The sequence below is a fragment of the Dipodomys merriami genome, unplaced genomic scaffold, assembly GCF_024711535.1.
Source record: "Dipodomys merriami isolate MVZ:Mamm:240054 unplaced genomic scaffold, mDipMer1.0.p SCAF_31, whole genome shotgun sequence".
Classification (NCBI taxonomy): domain Eukaryota; kingdom Metazoa; phylum Chordata; class Mammalia; order Rodentia; family Heteromyidae; genus Dipodomys; species Dipodomys merriami.
The window spans coordinates 1371652-1392926 of NW_027204604.1; the positions used below are offsets into that span (position 1 = coordinate 1371652).

The 21275-nt window shown below is 37.2% G+C and overlaps 1 protein-coding gene across 1 annotated transcript in view; it reads right to left on the reverse strand.

The window, feature by feature from the left end:
• Nucleotides 1-12190: 12190 nt before the first annotated feature.
• The window catches only part of Spata17 (spermatogenesis associated 17), a 138036-nt gene continuing 128951 nt past the window's right edge, over nucleotides 12191-21275 (reverse strand). The window contains exon 10 of the mRNA XM_070041483.1: nucleotides 12191-12273. Coding sequence (XP_069897584.1) covers nucleotides 12193-12273 — 81 coding nt within the window. The 3' untranslated portion in view covers nucleotides 12191-12192. The remainder of the gene's footprint in view (nucleotides 12274-21275) is intronic.

The window sequence follows — 21275 nt, forward strand, 5'->3', positions numbered from 1 at the left end:
ACCTCTCCGTCTCTTTTGAACTTGATTATATTTCTTCCAAGGATGGGAAATGGGTTTCAAGTTGCATTCTAAGCCAAATGGAATAACGGAGGCTTAAGAGAGCCCTGTGGAACATTCTGAGCTCAGGTCAGTGGGGAGGAGGATTATTAGCAATGCCTGCCAGGGGGAGGAAGTGGAAGTAACAATTAGCCGACCAAGTAAAGGAACCTAGTGATGTTTAACACAGAGAAGATAAATCTTAATTATCTTGCCAAATGCTTGACAGATAGCCATACAAAACAGGAAAACCAACCTGTGAGAAGCATCAAATTGGAACCAGCAAGTGAAGTCACAAATTCCATATGACAAGACATTTTCAAACAACTGAAGAAATCCAAAATGGATTGTTCCTTCTTGAGAGGGAAAGCAATCCTCAAGCCTTGGAAGGACTCAAGCAGAGGCTGTGTATATGTTAGAAAAGATTCAAGCAGGTGTAGGGAATGAAAATACACCATTTCTTAGGGAAATTCTCATATGCTGTCGTACCTCTAATAATGGAAACTCCAGTTCCTATTATAAGGTCACTTGTCTTTAATAAAAAGATACACAATTATCAAATATATATATATATATATATATATATTACTTCCCCTGGATTTCCATACCCACATGAAGCGCTGTGTATCCTGACATATATTTTAACAGCTACTTTTCAACTAAAACTTCCAAAAATACATTTAAATTGAACAATATCTTTAGGGGGAAAAGGGCTCTGAATTTGGAATTCTAATTTGTGCGTGTGATATTCTGAACCTCACAGTCCTTCCCCAAATGAAACTTATCAGAAGCCTTTGTGCCACAGGTCTGAAACCAATTGGTTGCCCTGGAAGGTTAGCTGAATGATCAGTTATTGTCCCCCCAGCAATCAGTGTCTTTGCCACAGAGTGAAAGAGAACGGGAGAAAATCACACAAGACAGAGATGAAAGCTGTGTAGTCAGAAGAAAAAAGCCTTCTTGATTAGGCTGTGGACTTTGTGGAGTCTTTAATTCTCCCTCCAGCCCATCTTCACCCTGGCATGTGGGCCGTGCTGCAGATGGATGGTGATGCTCATCAGGAGAAGCATGCACATATATCTTGTGGCTTGATTTTTTTATTTTCCAGCTCAAGAGCAGCAGGGAGATTTATTTGGAAGGATGGTAATGAAGGAGGGGAGACACTAGTTACACTGCAGTTTCTGTTCCCAATATGTTATTATCCCTTTTTTTTTTTCCTCATCTGAGTGCTGACTTGCTCTTTTTTTTTTTTTTTTTTTTTAATCTACTCATTTTTCCTCAATGGAAAGAATGTGCTGGGATAATAAGCCAGTGGCTTCAGAGTACAACGGGGTGTGAGGACATAAAATTTGTTGCAATATTTGTTGAGATATTTTAGGTATTTTAATTAGTCACATACATGATTACTTATACAGAAATACATATGATTTAAAGGAATTCTTTATCTCAAAATGTGATTTCACGGTGCATATGACTTTGCTTTTACTTTGTCTTAGGAAAATAAAATAATTTGCTACAACAACAACAAAATAAATCACTATTTTCCTTCATAACAATGGTATAAGGAAATAATGACATTTTGGAGTTCTGAAGTACAGCAAAAGAGATCACTGTCACCAACCTAATCCTAGCCAAAGAATGGAATTATTTCCTCAGTGCAATGATAAGTGGATGTGTACTTTGTTTCCACAGTGCTCCTGTTCCAGGAGCCCAACCAGCAACTATAGGCCTCCTTTGAAAGTTCAGGTTAGACATGAGTATAATCTCAATTGTGTAGTTTGCCTTGTGCAATTGATTTACTTAGCTTTTCTGTCTTAATTTACTCAGCTAAACATGGGAATGACAAATCCGAACTTTGCAGGGTTTAGAAATATTAATTAGAATAAATATGAATAATACTGTTATTACTTGACTATTACTGATTTCCAGTGTATATATTGGTAAAATATTGAATAACTATAGGCAGTCAAAATACATTAACAACTTGTTGGCTATTAGGTGTGATTATTCACGCTTTGACTCACTCTTCAGATTTGTTCTCCGTGTCTTAGTTTGCTTATTTCTTCAGTAAAAATATAAAAAAACATGCAGACCATGGATTTGTGAATGTAAACCATTCCTATTAATTGTGTTTTAAAGTTTTTTAGGTATTTTGTATTTGCAACTGCATCTACCTCAGAAAAGTATGCTACATTATACATCAGGAGTAAGCAATGCAGGGCAGCCCACAAAATCCTTTTGAATCCTATCTTAATTTCTCCATCAATAGGGGCAAATTTTTAGAAGTTACATGCTATGTAATAAGTACTTCTGTTAGGAAACACCGGGAGTTTGGAGACTGAATTTGAGACAACAGATAATGATGACTAGGTGCCCTATTTTTCATTTTAAACAAGTAGTTGTGGAGTTGGTGGCTTTTGGGAGGACTACAAAGGAAGAGACTCAGACCAGGTAAGCAATTGGTAAGAAGAGAAAGACAGTGGTGAGCTGATGACAGGAAATTATAGGTGTAGAAAGCTGGAGCTGTATGTGTTTGCTTCAAGCTGCCGTTTTTCTCCTTTTCTAATATCCCCAGACAGCGCTCTGTCAATATTAGCAGCAAATTTAACAATTGTTACAATGAAATCACCTCATATTATGAATGCATGCTAACTCAAAAATGACACGATAATAAAAACACAATTTAGAGAGAGCCTCCTATATGAGAGGTGCATTGTTACATGACTTTCATATGCAGGTAATCCCTTCAATAACCCCCAAAGCGTGGCAGTTATCATAGAGAAGGGAACTGAGGCTTCCAGGGCTTATGAAATGTTGCCCAAATCACACGTACCGTGTCAACGACACTTGACATAGCCACCACTATTGTCCGAAGTGCAAACCCAGAAAAGAATCCAGCTCCGATGGTGCTTGGCATAGTTTTACAACGGAAATCTTTGTCAACAACTGAAAATAGGGAAATTCGCATAGTTATTCTAGTTTCTCTTAAAAGGTAGAAGGTAAGGGGCTGAGCATGGTGGTGGTGCTGTAACACTACCTAATCAGAAGGCAGAGGCAGGAGGATCATTGTTCAAGGAAAGTCCAAGCAAAGACGAAGAGTTTATTTGAGAAACCAACTAACAGCAACAGGACTTGTGGCATGGCACATATAGTGGCACATGTGCCTAGCAAGTACAAGATTAATCACACATTTGCCGGGCGCTGGTTGCTCACGCCTGTAATCCTAGCTACTCAGGAGGCTGAGATCTGAGGATCGCGGTTCAAAGCCAGCCCGGGCAGGAGAGACCATGAGACTCCTATCTCCAATAAACCACCAGAAAACCGGAAGTGGCGCTGTAGCTCAAGTGGTAGAGTGCTTGCCTTGAGCTGAAGAGCTGAGGGACAGCGCCCAGGCCCAGAGTTCAAGCCCCACGACTGACAAAAAAAAAAAAAGATTAATCACACACACACACACACACACACACACACACACACACACACACACACACACACACACACACACACACACACACACACACACACAAGATAATGTATTTGTGTCTGCTTTCGCATAAGCCAAACCAGCTGGGGTTGTGGAGTATGTGCCATCTTCAAAGAGACCAGGTTACAGGGTCTTGGTTCTTTTTTGCCTCAACCCCTCTAATATCCTCCTCCCCCAAATCTGATAAAGTAAAACATGATTAAGAGAAGGAGCACAAATGAGGAAAAATGTAGCTCATTTATTTCCTACCATAAATGCATATTTAATATAGATCAAGGAAAACAGCACAGATATGAAGGGAGAAAGGAAGGAAGAGGAGGAAGGGAGAGAAAGAGGGAGAGGAAAAGGGGGAGGGAGTGTGTGTGTGGGGAGAAACAGAGGGAAAAAACTATTCTGTCTCCCATACCATCTCATTCCAAATTGTCAGGTTTTTTAAAAAAAATTCAATAACCATAATAATTCACTCATATAAATGTTCTTTGTCTGGTGGTTTAACCTAACATCATTTTCCTGTTATAAAATTTGTCAGTGATAGCAGTAGCAGTTGTTTTTGTTGTTGTGTTCTATTTCATGATTCTCCTTCCTGCATAAATCTGACTTGAAGTATATATCTGCTCAGCAACCACACTACTACACAAGGTTGGTTTCATTATCTTAGCTGCTATTTTTTCTTGGATTTTGGATTCTTAATTCCATAGCATTTGAGAAACAAGAAATTGCCTCAAGGAGAAAAGCAAAAGAGCAGACTAGGCATTTATTTCTTCTGTGGAATGTCTAGAACCCTCGAAGTGTAACCTCACCGCTGTATTTTCTGATGTATTCAAACAGGGTGTCTTACATTAATCTGGTTTATTTATTTATTGTGCCTGTGTTTGGCAGTAAGATTGTTCTAAATATAGGAAGCAGAAGAGGAAAAGAAGCCCACTCATTACTTTGGAGTTTTGAGTATCACACTTGCCCATCATCTGATGCTTACGCTGAGATTTCTTGAACCATCCAGTAGCAAGTAGCCTCTTATTGGCTTTCTTCTTTTCTGGGGTCTTCTAGAGATGTGAGCATTTAGCATGAGGAGAACACATCCTGGAAACCAAAACTTTATTCCTCAGTCAGTCTATCCAGTCAACATCCTTACTTCTAAGAGGACTTAGCATTTGTCTATTTCGAAGAAATGTTCTTTGGCTTTTTCCATTCCTACCCCAGCCCTACTAGGAAGACAGGAAACTTTTACAAAGAAAACAAGTATTTTTGTTTCAGTTTCAATGACTCTTCAAAATCACAGACTCTGAATGGTATCATCTTCTATTTATTTAAAAAGTTACTTTACTCACATTACTTGTAATACAGTAGTACTCAGATGAAAGATTCTGCATTGAATTCTTCCTTGCGAACGGATGAACTGCCAGGGCTCTATACATCGTGAAATAATCTGTGTATGTTCTCTTCTTCCAGACAATATTAATAAGCTTTCATCTTTTATAAAAAAGCATTATTTTGACATTAAGAGAGGGAAGAAAATATAATTTATATTAGGTGGTTCAGAAAAAAAATATAGCTGCCTTGAAATGTATTAAACAGCAGAGACTAATTTCAAGTTGGAAAACTGGTACAACAATTCGGGCCTAGTAAATAATCATTATTTGATTTCATAATAGGGGCTGAGGCTACACTTGTGATTTAATGGTCTCACAGTTCTACTTATAAGGTGGCCAATTAATTTTTCCACTTAACATTTAACACATACTGTATGATTTTCCTTCACTTGTGTCAGTGATTTATCCCAACTGTATATACAGGTCCATTATTTCTTAATATAAAGATTCTTTAAGGCACATACCTATTGCTTTGTGACATGGATGGCTTAAAGCCACAGTACGCTGACAACCCATGATCATGAAGAGAAGAGGAAAGTAAACTCCACTTAATGTTCTCTACCCAAGTGATTGTTTCTGCCAGCTACAGCAGCCAGGCCCTCTCTTCATTAAGTGTCTAGAAGAGGAAGAGGGCTTGGCCCTATGAAGGAGTCCAAGAGGACACTGAGCCTCAAAGGTCCAAGCAAAGTACCAGCCCCAGATTAAGCTGGATTCCACTCCATTCTTATAGAAAATCATCTGAATCAAAAAATAAGAGTAACTATCAGACGTGCATTGTATTATTGCCACTGTAAGCCTCATCAAATAATCATTGCTGGACCAGTAAAATCCATGCTCTTTTTCTCATTTTGATCTCACATTGGCAGTGAAGAGTAGTTGGAGCAGTAACACAAAAGATCTCTCTCTGTGTCTCTGTCTCTCTGTCTCTGTCTCTGTCTCTCCCTCCCTCTCTCTCTCTCTGTATACCAGTCCTGGGGTTGAACTCATGACCTGGCTACTGTCCCTTAGCTTTTCTGCTCAAGGCTGGTGCTTTACTACCTAACTCACAGCTATACTTCCACGTTTCTTGGTGGTCAACTGGAGGTAAGAGTATTACAGATCTTCCTGCCTGGACTGGCTTCTAGCCATGATCCTCAGATCTCTGCCTCCCAGTCATGAGACTTTGGTGTCCAACTTAGCTGTGGTTTTTAAATTAACATAAAGACAGAAATTTAATTGTTGGAAAATAGACCAACTCAAACAACAATCCTCACTGGGTCATTCACTCATTCACTTGCTTTCCAATAGAAACGTATCTGAATGTTTTGTACAGTGGTTCATTATAATCTGCAACCTGAACTGAGTTGTACTGATGCAGTGCGTGGCCACCTTGCAAATCGCTCCACTTCTTAAGTCAGTGCTGCATAAAATTTGGTGAATTTGTCAGTATTGAATCTTTTTCCTAGGAGGTTTTCAGCCAGCTTATAATGTAAAAAGAAGATAAAATTAAACAGTGAGCAACACTGAAAAAAACTGGAAAAAAATAAAATAGAAGATAAGATTAGTACAACAATGGGATGCTTGTGACTGTGCGAGACAGCTCACAAATGGGAGCCAGCGAAAAAGGGAAATACAAAGTAACAAGTTACAATTTCTTACGGCAAAAGCCCCAAACTGTGCACACATTGTGATTAGTTCATGCGTCCTTTTAATTGGTTCCTTTTTCTTATATCATTTTGCAATTTAATTGTTGAAGAAACAGGTTATTTACCCCGTAACATTTCCCAGACTGTGGGTTTTTATTAAACAGCAATATTAAATAAAGCTTTTGTGATTAACAAGTCAGATTTCCTGTCCTTGTGAGTTCTCATTGGTTCCAAGCCAAAAATTACATGCAGTAAGATTTGTGTTGCTCTTTTCAGATTCAACAAACAGAAACAACCTCAGGCTACCTCCATTGTTAAAGATATACATGAGATGGGTCTAAACGATAAAGGAACCTCAGTTGTAGCCTCTCTTTAAAACAACAACAACAACAAAACAACCTTACAAAAGCCTGGCTTTCTGGAAACTAACCATAAGTCACTGTCTAGAGGATGTGATAGCCCTAGTACCCACATTCCCTTGTCATTCCCTTCCAAGCAGAGACCTAGAGAGGTCTTCTTCATTTGAGAGCACCTGTGTTTCTGTTCCCACACTCACAAGTCCATGTCTGAGTGTATGTATGTCTGATCTGAAGGGGAGCTATCTGGTCTAGTGAGTCATTATTTCCCTCAGGTAAGGGTTTTTTATACCAATTGCTTCCTTCCATCCGTACCTTAAATCATTCGTCATTCCCACTTAGATGTTAGCTGACCTGCATTTGGATCTGGATATCTAACATTAGCCCCACCACTTGTGATCAGAATGATGGAGTCAGATTATGGCACATCAGTGAAACTATGAACGCCATTTTTGCTCACCAGAGACAGAAGTTGTTATTAGACATTCATAAGAGCAAATTTAAACATTTGTTTTCCAAGATAAACTTGGAGAATTAAAACACACACATACACACATACACACACACCACCCTTTTTCAAAATATTATGATTAGGGCTACAAATATTAGTTTATCAACTCATAGTAAGTGTGGTTTAAATGTATTTTCTATATTAAAAACCTTATTTATATTTTCCTTCCAATCTAAAGTTTTAGATTAGAAACCAAAAATGGTTTTGAATTTCTTCTGACAGATAACAGAAAGAGAAAGGAGCAGAGGTTTAGCACGTTTGGGTGAAGGTTACTCTTCATCCATAGAAACAGAATTCAGGACTCCAGGCAGGGGGTTCTTCTAGTTCACCTTCGCTTCACAGCTTAACTTCATCTCTCTATCTTGTCTTCTTTTGTTTTCTAAAAAACAAAACCATATAACAAGAGAGGAAAAAGAACCTATTACTATGAGTTCTCCCATTCCTATTAAGTCTCCTTCCCTGAGCTTAAGCTCAGTTAATATCTGGAAAGCTCCAACCCTTGACTCATTTAAATCCTGCTGATTTAGCCTGTTCTCTGCTCTGTCTGTAGCTGTAGATTAATAATTGTGACCGTGTGTGACATGAGGTACATGAAGTATTCAGCAAATCAGACTCAGCCATGGAAAATCAGAGCATCTTAAGTCAAAGGACAATTCACCCCAGAGAAAGATACAGAAGTATATTTTCCTTTGCCAATTAGCTGTAACTACAAAGGTTATAAATTCAAACACCAAGCAGAATGAATAGGTTTAAGAATTTCTCTTACTGGATTAAAAATTTAACTTTCAGCAGGCACAAGCACTCCTTAAATGATACTGCTTGTCCCTAATATAACTTGTCTTTGTGTAGCTGCTGAGATATTGTTTTCTCTATAAAGAGAAAACAGAATTTTACCACCTTTTCAGTCTGGGTTGTAACCATACTTATCTTTCATTTTAATTTTTACTTTTATTGTTTATCAGCTATTGCAGGCATTCCCATGCCAGATTCCTATAGAAGAGGAAAAGTATTCATTATTTTGTGTCCCTCACAAGTAATTTAATGAAAACCCATCTCATCTGGCCTCAAAGTCTGGACCAAAGCCTATTGCCAAGCATTTGAGAACATTAAGAAACACATAATACAAGAAATTCACCCTGATGCCAAACTGGGTTGAATAAGGAATTCTATTCATAAAATCACCACCAATGGCTTCACTGTGTCTTTCTAATGGTTAAAGAGGCTGCCTGCCTGGAAAGATGAATGGAGCGGAGGATAGCAGAGCACTCTGACAGAACAAGGCATATCCTGATTTAGATGAAATTGCTTTTGGGAAACTATCAAAGGTTACAAAAAGTGACCAGTTATAAAGACAAATTAAAGAAATTAAAAGAGGTCTTGGTATCTCTGATGGAGAGTACTGCTTTTAAAATATGTATATATGAAATGGAATTTTCTCTTCCAAGCAATTTCAAGGGCTGAAATGGTAGTGCATTAATGATGATAGGTAGGCGCAGGCTCTGTTTATCTTAAACTCAGACATGTGGAAGGAAAGAAAGATCCATACGATGAAAGCATCAGTCTTTCGCATGGGCTTGGAGATGTTCAGTAGTGGCTGTATGTGGTCTGGCAGGTGAATCACAGTCAAGAGAAGAGAAGCCTGAGTAATTAAAGAGCTCTAAAAATTACTGTGGCATCTATATTCGACAGTTTGGGGGCACATAGCATTCTTCATAAAAAACAGAAGCACTCTGTTGTTTTTGGTGAAATTAAACCTTGATAGCCTCAGCTCAGGCGCCTTACCAAAATTGAACACCACACATTCGTTTCCCATTTAAGAGGAAGAATTGCATTTTGATAATATCACCAATTAAATATTTTAAAATCCATAAGAGGATTAACAAACATTTTTATGAATATCTTATTGCATATTTTTGCCTTTATGTGACTATTTTCAATTAACATCTGATGAAATGTTTGTTACCCCATCCTTGTCTTTGAACACAGATACTGTAGCAATTACTTTGTTCTTAGAGAAAAGATAAACTTTTAAAAATTGTTTTAAGTAAATAGAATAAAGCCAAGATGTTTTTTGGCAATTGCTGGGTCATAAAATATGAAAAATGGAAATACAGTGGTATATCATGCAAAAGATCCCCACAATCTCACCAGCTATAGAAAACCACTGTTCCCCTGTCTGTAATACATAAATGTATACTTATACATTACATGTAATATGTAAATAAGCATTTGGAAGTGTGTTTTCAACACATGCAGACATCTGCATGTATAAACATACACAAATTTGTATTATATTATATATTCGATGAAATCAAACGGGCTGATTCAAGTTTTGTGTGTTCTGGAGTTCTGGGGCTTGAACTCAGGGTCTGGACACTGTCATTTAACTTTTAGCTCAAGGCTAGCACTCTACCACTTGAGTCATAGCTTCACTTCTGGCTTTTTTGGTAATTAATTGGAGATAAGTGTCTCGTGAACTTTCCTGCCCAGATTGGCTTTGAAACATGATATTCATATCTTAGCCTCCTAAATATCTAGGATTATAAGACTGAGGGATATATTTAAAGCACTTTTTCAAGTTTTAATAGGTAAAAGATTAATGTTAGCTTGTATATAGGGGGTGGGTTATGGGGCTTGAACTTAGGGTCTGGGTGCTTGTCATTAAGCATTTTGCTGAAATCTAGTACTCTGTCACTTAAGCCACAGCTTGACTTTGGGCTTTTTTGGTGTTTAATTGGAGATGAGTCTTTCGGACTTTCCTGCCTGAGCTGGCTTCAAACCATGACCTTCAGATCTCAGCCTCCCAAGTAGCCCACTGAACAGCCTAGTGCCTTGCTGATGTTAACATATTTCATCAGCATACATTTGTTATACAAGAAGGGTATGACTGTGACATTTCCACACACACAGACAATGTACCTAGATCAACTTCACCCCTTACTTACTCTCCTTTATCCCATTCCCCCTACTTAAAACAATTTCAACAGGTTTTTATTGTCTAGTTTCATACATGCAAACAAACTACTTTCATAAAATTCATGCTCATTTATCATCCTCATCAGCCCTTTCTCCATGTTTAGAATTTTAACATTTGTATAGAATTATAATGCATGGGTTTTTTTTTAGCTTACCATAGATGAACAAGATTTTTGTTTTGTTTACTTCATACTGTGGCTCACAAAGTTCAGACATGCTCCCATGGGTAATGACACTTTAGAAACCTTTGAAACCGCAGTTTCACACTCTCTCTTTCTCTCTACATATATCTATATTTTCCCCCCTATTTTCTCAGAATATTTTCTATTTTCTTTCATGTGCTCCTTGGAATCAGTTAAAAGGAAGATATTGGGATTTGCATCTAGCATATTAACTTCCAGGTGAGTTATATGTACAGTAGAAGACACTAACACTGAGTCTAGGGAGGATTTTTTTTTTTTTGGTTGGTCATGGGGCTTGAACTCTGGGCCTGGGTGCTGTCCCTCAATTCTTCAGCTCAAGGCTAGCGCTCTACCACTTAAGCCACAGCGCCATTTCCAGCTTTTTCTGTTTATGTGGTGTTGAGAAATCGAACCCAGGGCCTCATGCATGCAAGGCAAGCGCTCTACCACTGAGCCACCTTCCAAGCCTGGGAGTATATTTTATATAAGTCCCTTAAATTTACCCCAAGCTCTCTTCAATGAACCAGTGCTTTCCTCATAATTCTTATTTAACCAGCATAATTTCACATTCCTACCTTTTCTCTTCAACTGCAGTGAACTTGGCTGGCATTATCTAACATCACTTTTAAATCTGTTTAAAAAATGTCATAATAAGCCAGGTACTAGTGGCTCATGCCTGTAATTCTAGCTACTCAGGAGGCTGAGATCTGAGAATCATAGTTCAAAGCCAGCCTGGGCAGGAAAATCTGTGAGACTCTAATCTCCAATTACTCACAAAAAAAAACCCTGGAAATGGCACTGTGACTCAAGTTGTAGAGAGTTCACCTTGAGCTGAAGAGCTCAAAGACAGCGCCCAGGCCCAGAGTTCAAGCTCCATGACTGACTAAAAAAAGGTATAATATCTTCCATTTGTCTCATTTCTGTACTGCAAAATAACTTAGCAGTTATTGAGAGTTCAGTTTCTTCTTGAATTTTAGTGGTAGTCTTTGTTCTCTATCTTATAAATTTCTATAATTAGAAATAATGAACTCGACTTGATAACTCTTAAGACATTTGTACTTCAAATGAAGCATATATTGAGTATCTAAAATGATACCATATTAATATAGTATCCTGCCTTTTGATACTATCAGTATTTTTTACTGTACTGTATAAGCATTATTATAATGTTATTTAATTAATTTAAAAGCACTTTTGTCTAATGTATTATTGTCAGCCAGTTTGGAGAAGAGATTTAAAAACAAACTCTATTATTTTCAAATGTTCAAAATTATGAGATTAGAAGGAAAGGAATTTAAAGTCTTTTAAAAAATTACTTTATTGTTGTTTTAGAGATGATACGCAGCAGGATTATCTTTACATATATCAGGTAGTAAGTACATTTCCTTCCTTTGCATAATGTCATCTGTTCCCTCCTCCTCTCCCCCATTCCCTTCCTCCCCTCTCCACCCTGAGTTGCACTGTTCACTTTCACCCATGTCCGGGGCAGCCAGTGAGCTCCACTGCTACACCTTCTCACCTGTTTTCCACTGACTCTGTCCCCTTCCCCCACCCTCCCTCAGATGTTCATACATATAGGATGGTTTTGAAAGTCCTTGACAGTGAAGTCAATTTCCTCCATTATTTACTTAATACACTTCTTGAACTACTCCTTACCTTTATATAATTTGTCCAGCTTTTGAGTACAATTTCCCATACTTTGAGAAGAGATCAAATGAGGGTAATACAGTCTGGAAATCCTAGGATGGAAAAAGATGAAAGCTTACAAATCTTACCAACTTCAGTTGTTATTATTTGGGTTATGTTAAATCAGTAGAACATTTGACTACATTTCCAAGGTCCTAGTTTGCTTTAGAAAGAAAATTAGCAAGTAAGTTTCAGAAATCTTCACAAGTGATCTGCAGATATGTTGAAGATTTCTTGTTATTTTTAAAAAAGTTTAAAAATGAACATATGTTACTAATACAAAGGCATTTCATTGTGATAATTCCAGTGTGCTTTAAATAGGTGAACTCCATTATGTGCTCTTACTTCTCCTCTCCTTTCTCTCCTGTTCAAACAGTAGGTTTATATATAATGGGTTTATGTATTCTGAAAACAAAATGCACATACGGATATATACATTTATATGTAGGGTACAGATTGTCTCCACCCCTCTGTACCTTTGCCTTTTCCCCTCCCCCTCTCTTATTAGTACCCTCCCCTACACTGTTCCACTTTTGGACTCATGGTTCATCATCATCATCATCATCATCATCATCATTTTTGTTCTAGATTCATCTGTGTGAAAACACACGATATTTGAACTTGTTTTACTTTAGTTAACATGATGACCTCCAATTTCATCCATTTTTGTGCAAATGTTATAATTTCATTCTTCTTTATGTCTGTAAAATGCTCCATAATCCATGTGTATACATACATACATAGAGATAGATATGACTATATATTTTCCACAGACAGTTATTAAAACTTCCTTAAACACATAGTGTTTTATAGCCACGAGTATTATCTACAAGCAGCTGAGAGAAATGCAAACATAATGACATAATCATCTATCTTTAAGGTATTTTCAATAAATCCTTTTTGTTTTGTTTTTCAGTGCCTGAGCTTAAACTCAGGGTTTGTTCAAGGTTAGTACGCTACCACTTGAGCCACAGCTTCACTTCCAGTATGCTTTGTTTGTTTGGGTTTTGATGGTTAATCCTGCCTGGGCAGGATTCAAATTGTGATCCTTAGATTTCAGCCTCCTAATAGCTGGTTTTACAGTTATAAGCCACTGGCACCCAGATAGATTCAATACAATCTTTTTTTTTTTTTTTTACCATGACTTTCTAGGGGTCTTCATTATGTGCAGAATAAATGTTTGCTGACTGACTACCATATAGAGGGCAGAGGAGAGAGTGTACAACAGGGTGATTCATGTGAATGCTGAAGTGTTTAGAAGCAACAACCAGAGAAGTGACATTTGCCTGAGGGTAGGGATGAATGCCTTCATTGTGTTTAGCAGGTAACGTCACCGCAGAGTTGCTAAATCAACAGTGAATATAGAAAGGTGTAATTTTCTTATTGGAAAATTAGTGGAGGCAATTTGGATGATTTTTTATTAGTCAAGTATAAGAGAGAAGGACCTCTTTTCTGGGCTGATAATTTGTAAGCACATAAGAACTAAGGAGTTCAAGAACAAGTGGCCCCCTGGGCAGGAGGAGCCTCCATTACTAGAGGTCTGCCTCTCTAGGACATTACTGCCTCTGTCCTTAAATACCTGCTTTTATCACTTACAAGATAGGCGATTTTATTTTTGTGTTGGCACCTTGGAACACTAAAACATAGAGCTACAAGTAGCTTCATTTCGTTTTTTCTAAATGTATAAAATATTTCATTTAGTTCTCAAAAAATATACACTTAAGCCAAGCTCAGAGAGAAAAATGGCACATGTTTTCTCTCAGCTAGATCTAAAGTACCCTGGGACATGATAAATTATTCAGAACTGTAAATGCTCATTCATAGTGAGACCAAAGAAGGATACTTTTAGGGGAAGAATACTACTGCACAATACCTATGTGTTTCTGATCATATAAAATAATATTCATCAAAATGAACTCTAGGAAATGGAAGCAAGAAGTTTTTGCTTTGTTGTTTTCATTTTCTCTTCTTTTTGCCTTGTTTGTTCAATTACTGGTCTTTGGGAGGGTAAGAGGAGGAACAGAAATGGAGGAACAAAGGGTGAACAAATGCAGCAGTGGTACTCACTAGACAACTTGTGGGTGGGGATGGGAGGGATAGACTGGGAGAGAGCAAAAGAAGAGGTGACACTGTCCAAAAAGAAATGTACTCATTACCCAACTTATGTAACTGTAACCTCTGTACATCACCTTTATATATAATTTATAATAATAAATTATATGTTAATACATTTTATAATTTACATTATAATTTATATAATAAAATAATAATTTTGAATAATATAATTTTATAATAATATTTGTAATAATATGCTAATATAATTCATAATAACACTTTTTCTAATATTATTAATATTTATAATATTTTTATAATTTATAATAATTTTTTGAAAAGTCATAAACATGTATACTGTCTTGAAAGATTTGTTAAAGTTTTCAGGGTAAAGGAATGATTTAATTCTACATAAAAAAGTAAAGAGTTCCATGAATGAACAAATGAAGTTACAAAAGAGCCTTTGCTTTTCCTATTTTTTTTTGTCAGTCATGGGGCTTGTTCTCAGGGCCTAGGTACTTTCCCTAAGCTCTTTTGCTCAACACTAGTGCTCTACCACCTTGAATCACAGAGTCATTTCTAGTTTTTTGGTGATTAATTAGAGATAAGTATACAACAGACTTTCCTGCTCAGCTGGCTTTGAGCTGCAGTCCTCAGATCTCAGCCTCCTGAGTAGCTAGGATTACAGGCATGGGCCGTCAGAACCATACTTTCATTATTCTTAACCTATAACAGTCTTTTCAAGATGACAATAGTGGAATTGACCATTGCAGCTTATGGGTAAGGAAAAGTAAGAGCAAATGTAGTGAAAGGAAAGAAGTTATGATGGAGATACTAATCCAATTATATTGATAAAACTTTATTACTGGATACCCCCATAAAACACAAAGGATAAAAAAGAAGACCCCACATGTATTCAAAAGAAGGTAAGTTAGCATGTAATTGATATACTTGCATATCCATGTTTATCACAGGTATGCACAATAGCCAAACTATGGAATCAGCCCAAATAAGATCCTATCAAGTTGAGGAATGGATAAAGAAAATGAAACACATTATTGAGTATTATTCAGCCATGAAGAAAAATGATGTTATGTCATATGTAGGTTCAAGTCTCTAGGAGGAGATAAGCAACTCTTAATTTGTATGTACCTAGCAATAAAAGGTCAAAATGCAAAAGGCAAACTGCAAGACTACTAAAAAAATAGACACATTCACTACCGTGGTTCGAGCTTTAATACTTTTTGTTTTAGATTTTTTAAAGTTTACTGTAAAGGTGATATACAGAGGGTTACAGTTACAAAGGTCAGGTAATGAGCGTTTCTTTTTAACTAGTGTCACCCCCTCCCTCATTCTCTCCCAGTTTTTCCCCTCTCAACTTCCCTCCCCCCAAAATTGTATAGTTCATTTCCAACATAGTGTCCAGTGGGTTTCACTGCTGAATTGGTTAAAATTTTGTCTCATTTCTGTGTTTCCCCTTTCTTTCCCCCAATCAGATATACTTATATATAAGACAATGGGTATAGGGCTGGGAAGGTGGCTCAGTGGTAGAGTGCTAGCCTTTCATGCATGAGGCCCTGGGTTCGATTCCTCAGCACCACATAAGCAAAAAGGAAAAAGCCAGAAGTGACGTTGTGGCTCAAGTGGTAGAGCGCTAGCCTTGAGCTGAAGAGCTGAGGGACAGCGCCCAGGCCCAGAGTTCAGGCCCCACGACCGGACCAAAAAAAACAAAAGACAATGGGTATAGAAATCATAAATAGTGACAGAAGGGAATAAACCAAAGAAGAAAAGGAAAGAAGAAGAAAAAGAACCACAGACAGTACACTTTTAAGAAAACCTCTTATTTCCATTTTTTTGAGTTCATTTCAATGAGTATCATTTCATATGATCTTATGCACATATCTATTGAGCCCTTCCAATGCTCTCCTAAGAATATCCTCCTCGGTCTCACTGTTTGAATGTTTAGACTGTTGTTTAATTGATCATGTCCAGGTGTGATTATTTGTCTTTTACTGTCTATTGGGTTTACTTATAGATTTATAAGCACATTCTAATTATTACAAAGTCAACACCCCTTTATAAGGGACCGATTATCTTATAATCCTAGCTACTGGGGAGTCTGAGGTTGGGAGGACTTTGGTTTGAGATGACTCAGGCAGAAAAATTCATGAACATCATCTTAATGGAGAGTGGTTGCAGTGGCATGCCCTTGTTATTCTAGCTACACGGAGAGTGTAACAGAGGTAGAACATACACAAGTATGCACCCAAGCAGGAAAAGAGACCCTACCTCAAAATCAACAAGCAGAAAATACAACCAAGCAAGCAAACACACATCAGAGAAGTCTGGGCTAGAGGTATGGGTCAGTGATTAAGAGCACCTATCTAAGCAAGCTTGAGTTCTACTAATATACATGCTGAATTCATGGCATGTTCCTAGACTACATAAAATTAGCCTCGAAATCAAAAACAAAAAGACAGAGATCCTGACAATCTTCAAGAATTTGCCCACAATATTCTCTAAAAAAGAATCTTCCAAATACTAAAATAAAAACTTTTTATCACTCTTTTAAGCAACAATCTCACTATCTCCTACAAACCCTAATCTATCAGTAGCTGGTATTGGAAGAAGTGAATATGCACAGGTTTTGATTTTGGAAGAAAAGCTCTGGTACATGTGATCATTTCCTTAACTTTGCCTCTGACACAGTAACAGCCACAGGAAGCTATTTATGAACTCAAGGAAGCCACCTGCACGATATTCACAGGGTGTCACTTTTTACATGATGGGTGGGAGTTGCTTTTCTGAAAAATAACCTCATCAAACAAAAACACCAGGGATGGTTAATTCTGAATCCTGCCCTCTCTCTTGCTTGCCAATGCAGACAGCTTTTGCTATTAGGATGGCCAGCCAAACACAAAGAATCTGCTGCCAAAATGAGCTCCTTGGGACAATTTAGGAGTCTCTGGGAGTGAACGGCTCTTTGAGCTGGAATGCAGCCCAGGTCCATTTTCAAACCCAAGTCAAAATGACAAAGAGCAAATTTCCCGGGCCACTCACCCCAACATGCAAGATTACCTGATGCTGGCAGCCTCACTGTTTGTCTAGTTATTTAAGGCCTTTCTCTCGATACTCACAACTGAGTACTTAGACAACCACCTTCAATGTTTGTAAGCAAGACAGGCCTGAGGCATTAGAGACAAAACCTCCAGGATTAAAGGGACAAGAAGAAATCAAAAGCTAGGCATATAGTGTTCAGCTTATAACGGTGCAAAGACTTCTCTTCGAACTAAAAAAGGGAATAAATAAAACAAAACAGTGTGGCAAGACCCTTTGGTAAATACTAAATACTATTTTAACCACAAATACCTCCTGGTTGAGATTTCTACCAAGTCTGGCTATCCCCTGGTATTCCAGAGTTTTTAAGTGGGAGCTCAAAGTAGGTTTAAAATATAATCTGCAAGACTGAATTTCATTCAGTTCAGAGCACTAAGAAAACCTATATAAATGGTCTACCTTGATTTTAGTTATATTTGCTTTTGGTTGACTTTAACAATTACTAAGTTTGGAGGCTCCCAACATATTATTTGCCTCCCATTAGTTGCAGCATGGATAACACTTCTGCTGTGCAGGCCATGATAATAATCTCATGTGATAATCATGACCAGGTTCCTTTGTTGAAAATAATGACTCTCCACTTGAGCCCATGTAGTTATCTGATTGATGACATTTTGCTGTCATCTGTTATTTTCTGAACATCCCTCATCTTTGTCATTTTCTGAACATAAATCCTAGCAGTGTGATGGTCTATATACATGAAGGCCATTGACTACTTCATTTCCTATCATATTTCTCTATATCATTCTTCTCTTTCTCTTCCTGCTTCCTACTTTCCCATTCTCTCCCCACTCTCTCTTCCCTCCTCTCTTCCTCCTCTCTTTTTCTCCCCTCTCCCTCTCTCTCCCCTCTTTCCCTCACTGTATCCTCTCCCCCTGTTTCCTCTTCCCCTCTTTCTCGCTCCTCTCAGCCCCCCCCCCTCTCTGTAACCCAGGATGGCCTCTAACTCACTCTTCACCTGGTTCAGTCTTTCAGGAAGCTGAAATGATAGTTATGTGCTGCCATTTGCAGTTCGGTTTTGCTTTTTTTTTTTTTTTTTTTGCCAGCCTTGGCCTAGGACTTGAACTCAATGCCTGGGCACTGTCCCTGAGATTCTTTTGCTCAAAGCTAGCACTCTATCACTTGAGCCACAGTGCCAATTCTGGCTTTCTCTGAAGAATCCAACCCAGGGCTTTATGCATGCTAGGCAAGCACTCTACCACTAAGCCACATTCCCAGGCCTGCATTTTGCTTCTTTAACCCACAAATATCCCTAAACCCTATCTGCTAGGGAAAGAGGAAAAGTCACATTTGAGATGTGGGTCCTTTTCAAAATTGACCACTTGGAACTAAAGTTTTTTTCTGGGCTTAGCAGTCAGCATATTGGCGGGGGGGGGGGGGGGAGGGAGGGAAGAGGGTTCACCTGGAGAAAACTCAGGTAATATGAGTATATCCACAGTCTGGATAAGAGACTATATAGATAGCTATTTGCATCAAGGAAGCTATTCCCTTTTCTCTTGTTCACTGAGTTTTCTGTAAACCACCTTCAAGCATTCTCTACTATTTGTGTTATGTAAAGCCTTAAGATTTAGGATTATATATATATATATATATATATATATATATATATATATATATATATATATATATATAATTTCATGTTCTTTTAAAATTTTTCCAAAGCAACAAACTTTAGCAGCTCTGAATTCATGATGGATTATCTATCTGACTCTATAAAGGAAATCAAGTGTATTTGCATTCTATATAGCAAACATCTAGAGGCTCACCGATGATTGCATGGGTTGTCCAAGTCTTTCTCCTGACTTCTACTGAGGTGCCAAGATGCCTGGGCTTGGCTTTATTCTTAAGAGACTTAGAGGTTTGGGACAAGTTATTATTAAATTTCTGCAATGCTATTTCCTTATTTGATAAAGAGAAGGAATAATATGAAAACTGTAGTACCAGCTTGCAATGATACATGTTCATATATGTAACACACTTACATGTAGTAAATAAGAAAAGACTTCCAGAATACTTCTAAAGCCTGCTCTGTTTTCCTACTGAAATCTCTTTTCTATCCAGTAGGAGTTATGCCTCTTTCAATAATTTGGGTCTCAATATGTTTGGGAAAATACAGAAATCAGAAGAGGGAGATATATCAAGGGAAAGTGAGGATTTGTTGTTTTCCAGTTCACTCGCAGTGTTTGACATAGATCAGGACTCGATAAATGTTGACTAAATAGACCCTGCCTGGTAGAACTCTATGTCACAAGGAAAATAATGCTTAAATTTATCAAGTTTAATAATGACTTCTTCTAATAAGTGATCATTGATCTCATTGTTCACAGATTCCTTATTTGCAAAACTATTTGCTAAAATTTAATTGTAATCCCCAAATCAACAATCACAGTTATTTTTCAGTATTGGGACTCATCTAAAGTATGGTACCATGAGAGCCAAACACTTTAAACGGAAGAGAGTATTGTTACCCATACCACCTTGACCACAACCAATCTCATCTAAAGTAAAGGAAAGCGGCTCAGAAGCAAGATCTTTCTCAACTTCTCTTGCTCTTTCTTCTATCTCCTTTCTTCCAAAGGCTATGGACACTAGACTTTTCCCCTAGGCTAAGTCATAGAAATTTAGGATTTCTTTCATTCAAATCATTCATGCAACTTGAAAACAATATTTTAATCTTCTTCCACCTTTCTCTGTGAAAACTCTTTGTAAAGAAATTCTCTAATCTTCCTGTAGGAAGGACATAAGAATCTCTTTCTGGATGTGATCATGTCTATAAACTCAAAGAGCAAATGTTACACCAAGAGGCCAGGAGGATGTGGAACAGATTGGCCTTGTTAGGTTTCCACACTCAGTCTCTTATTATTACATCACATTCCTTTTCTAATCACATTTCTGTATGGCTGTCCTTTATTAGCAATCTACACATAAAAATAGACACTTTTCCTAAGTGTGTGGATCTATAGCATTCTTCATATTCATCAATTCAGTATTCAGATGACATTATAGAACATACCAACTGTAAATAACAAGTATCTACAGTGTAACTATAATTATTAAGTTTTTTTCACAACAAAGTTGTATATTCTACTAGAATCTTACAGAATCTGTATCTCCTACAACATAAATAACATGGAACAAATGAATGAATAAAAACATATATACTTGGGATGAATTATTGAATTGACAATTCATAGGTAGTTTGTAAATGATTTTTCATGACAATAGCCATATTCATGTTAAGTATATCTCATCCAAAATACCAGGCATAAAAAGTGTTTCGGATTTTTTGAATAGTCGCATACACTTAATTAGATAGCCTTGGCAAATTCAAATAAAAACTTATGCACATATAAGTGAAGGCATTTTATCAAGTATATTTAAATATGTTTGAAAATAAAACTGTTTTATAGTATGGGATTTTCTACTTGTGGTATTATATTGGTAAGCAAAACAGAAATTTTAATTTTTAGCTATATCTTGTTTTGTATTTTTCAATGCCTAGTCCATATAGATTTTAATCTGAAGTTTGGTTTATTAAAAATAATTTTCTTTTCAGTATAATTTCTCTGAGGAAAAAAATATGTTAATATATAAATAAAGCATTATTAAGTAGTAGTCTCATATGATTATTGACCAAACTTAAATTTTCAAATTACCATCAGGAGTTATTGTGTTTGCTAATTTCTTTCTGTTCTTTTTGAAAGACTGTTTTTCAAACATTCACTTATTTACTCAACTCACTCAATCTTTGTTTTAAAAAGTATGATACAAGTCCCTGCTTAAGCCAAGCACAGCATAGGCAGTAAGAACAGCACAATGAAAAGTCAACAATGCTGTGAGGAAAACATATGTAGGCATGGAGGAGGGATTGGGGGAGTTAGGGAAA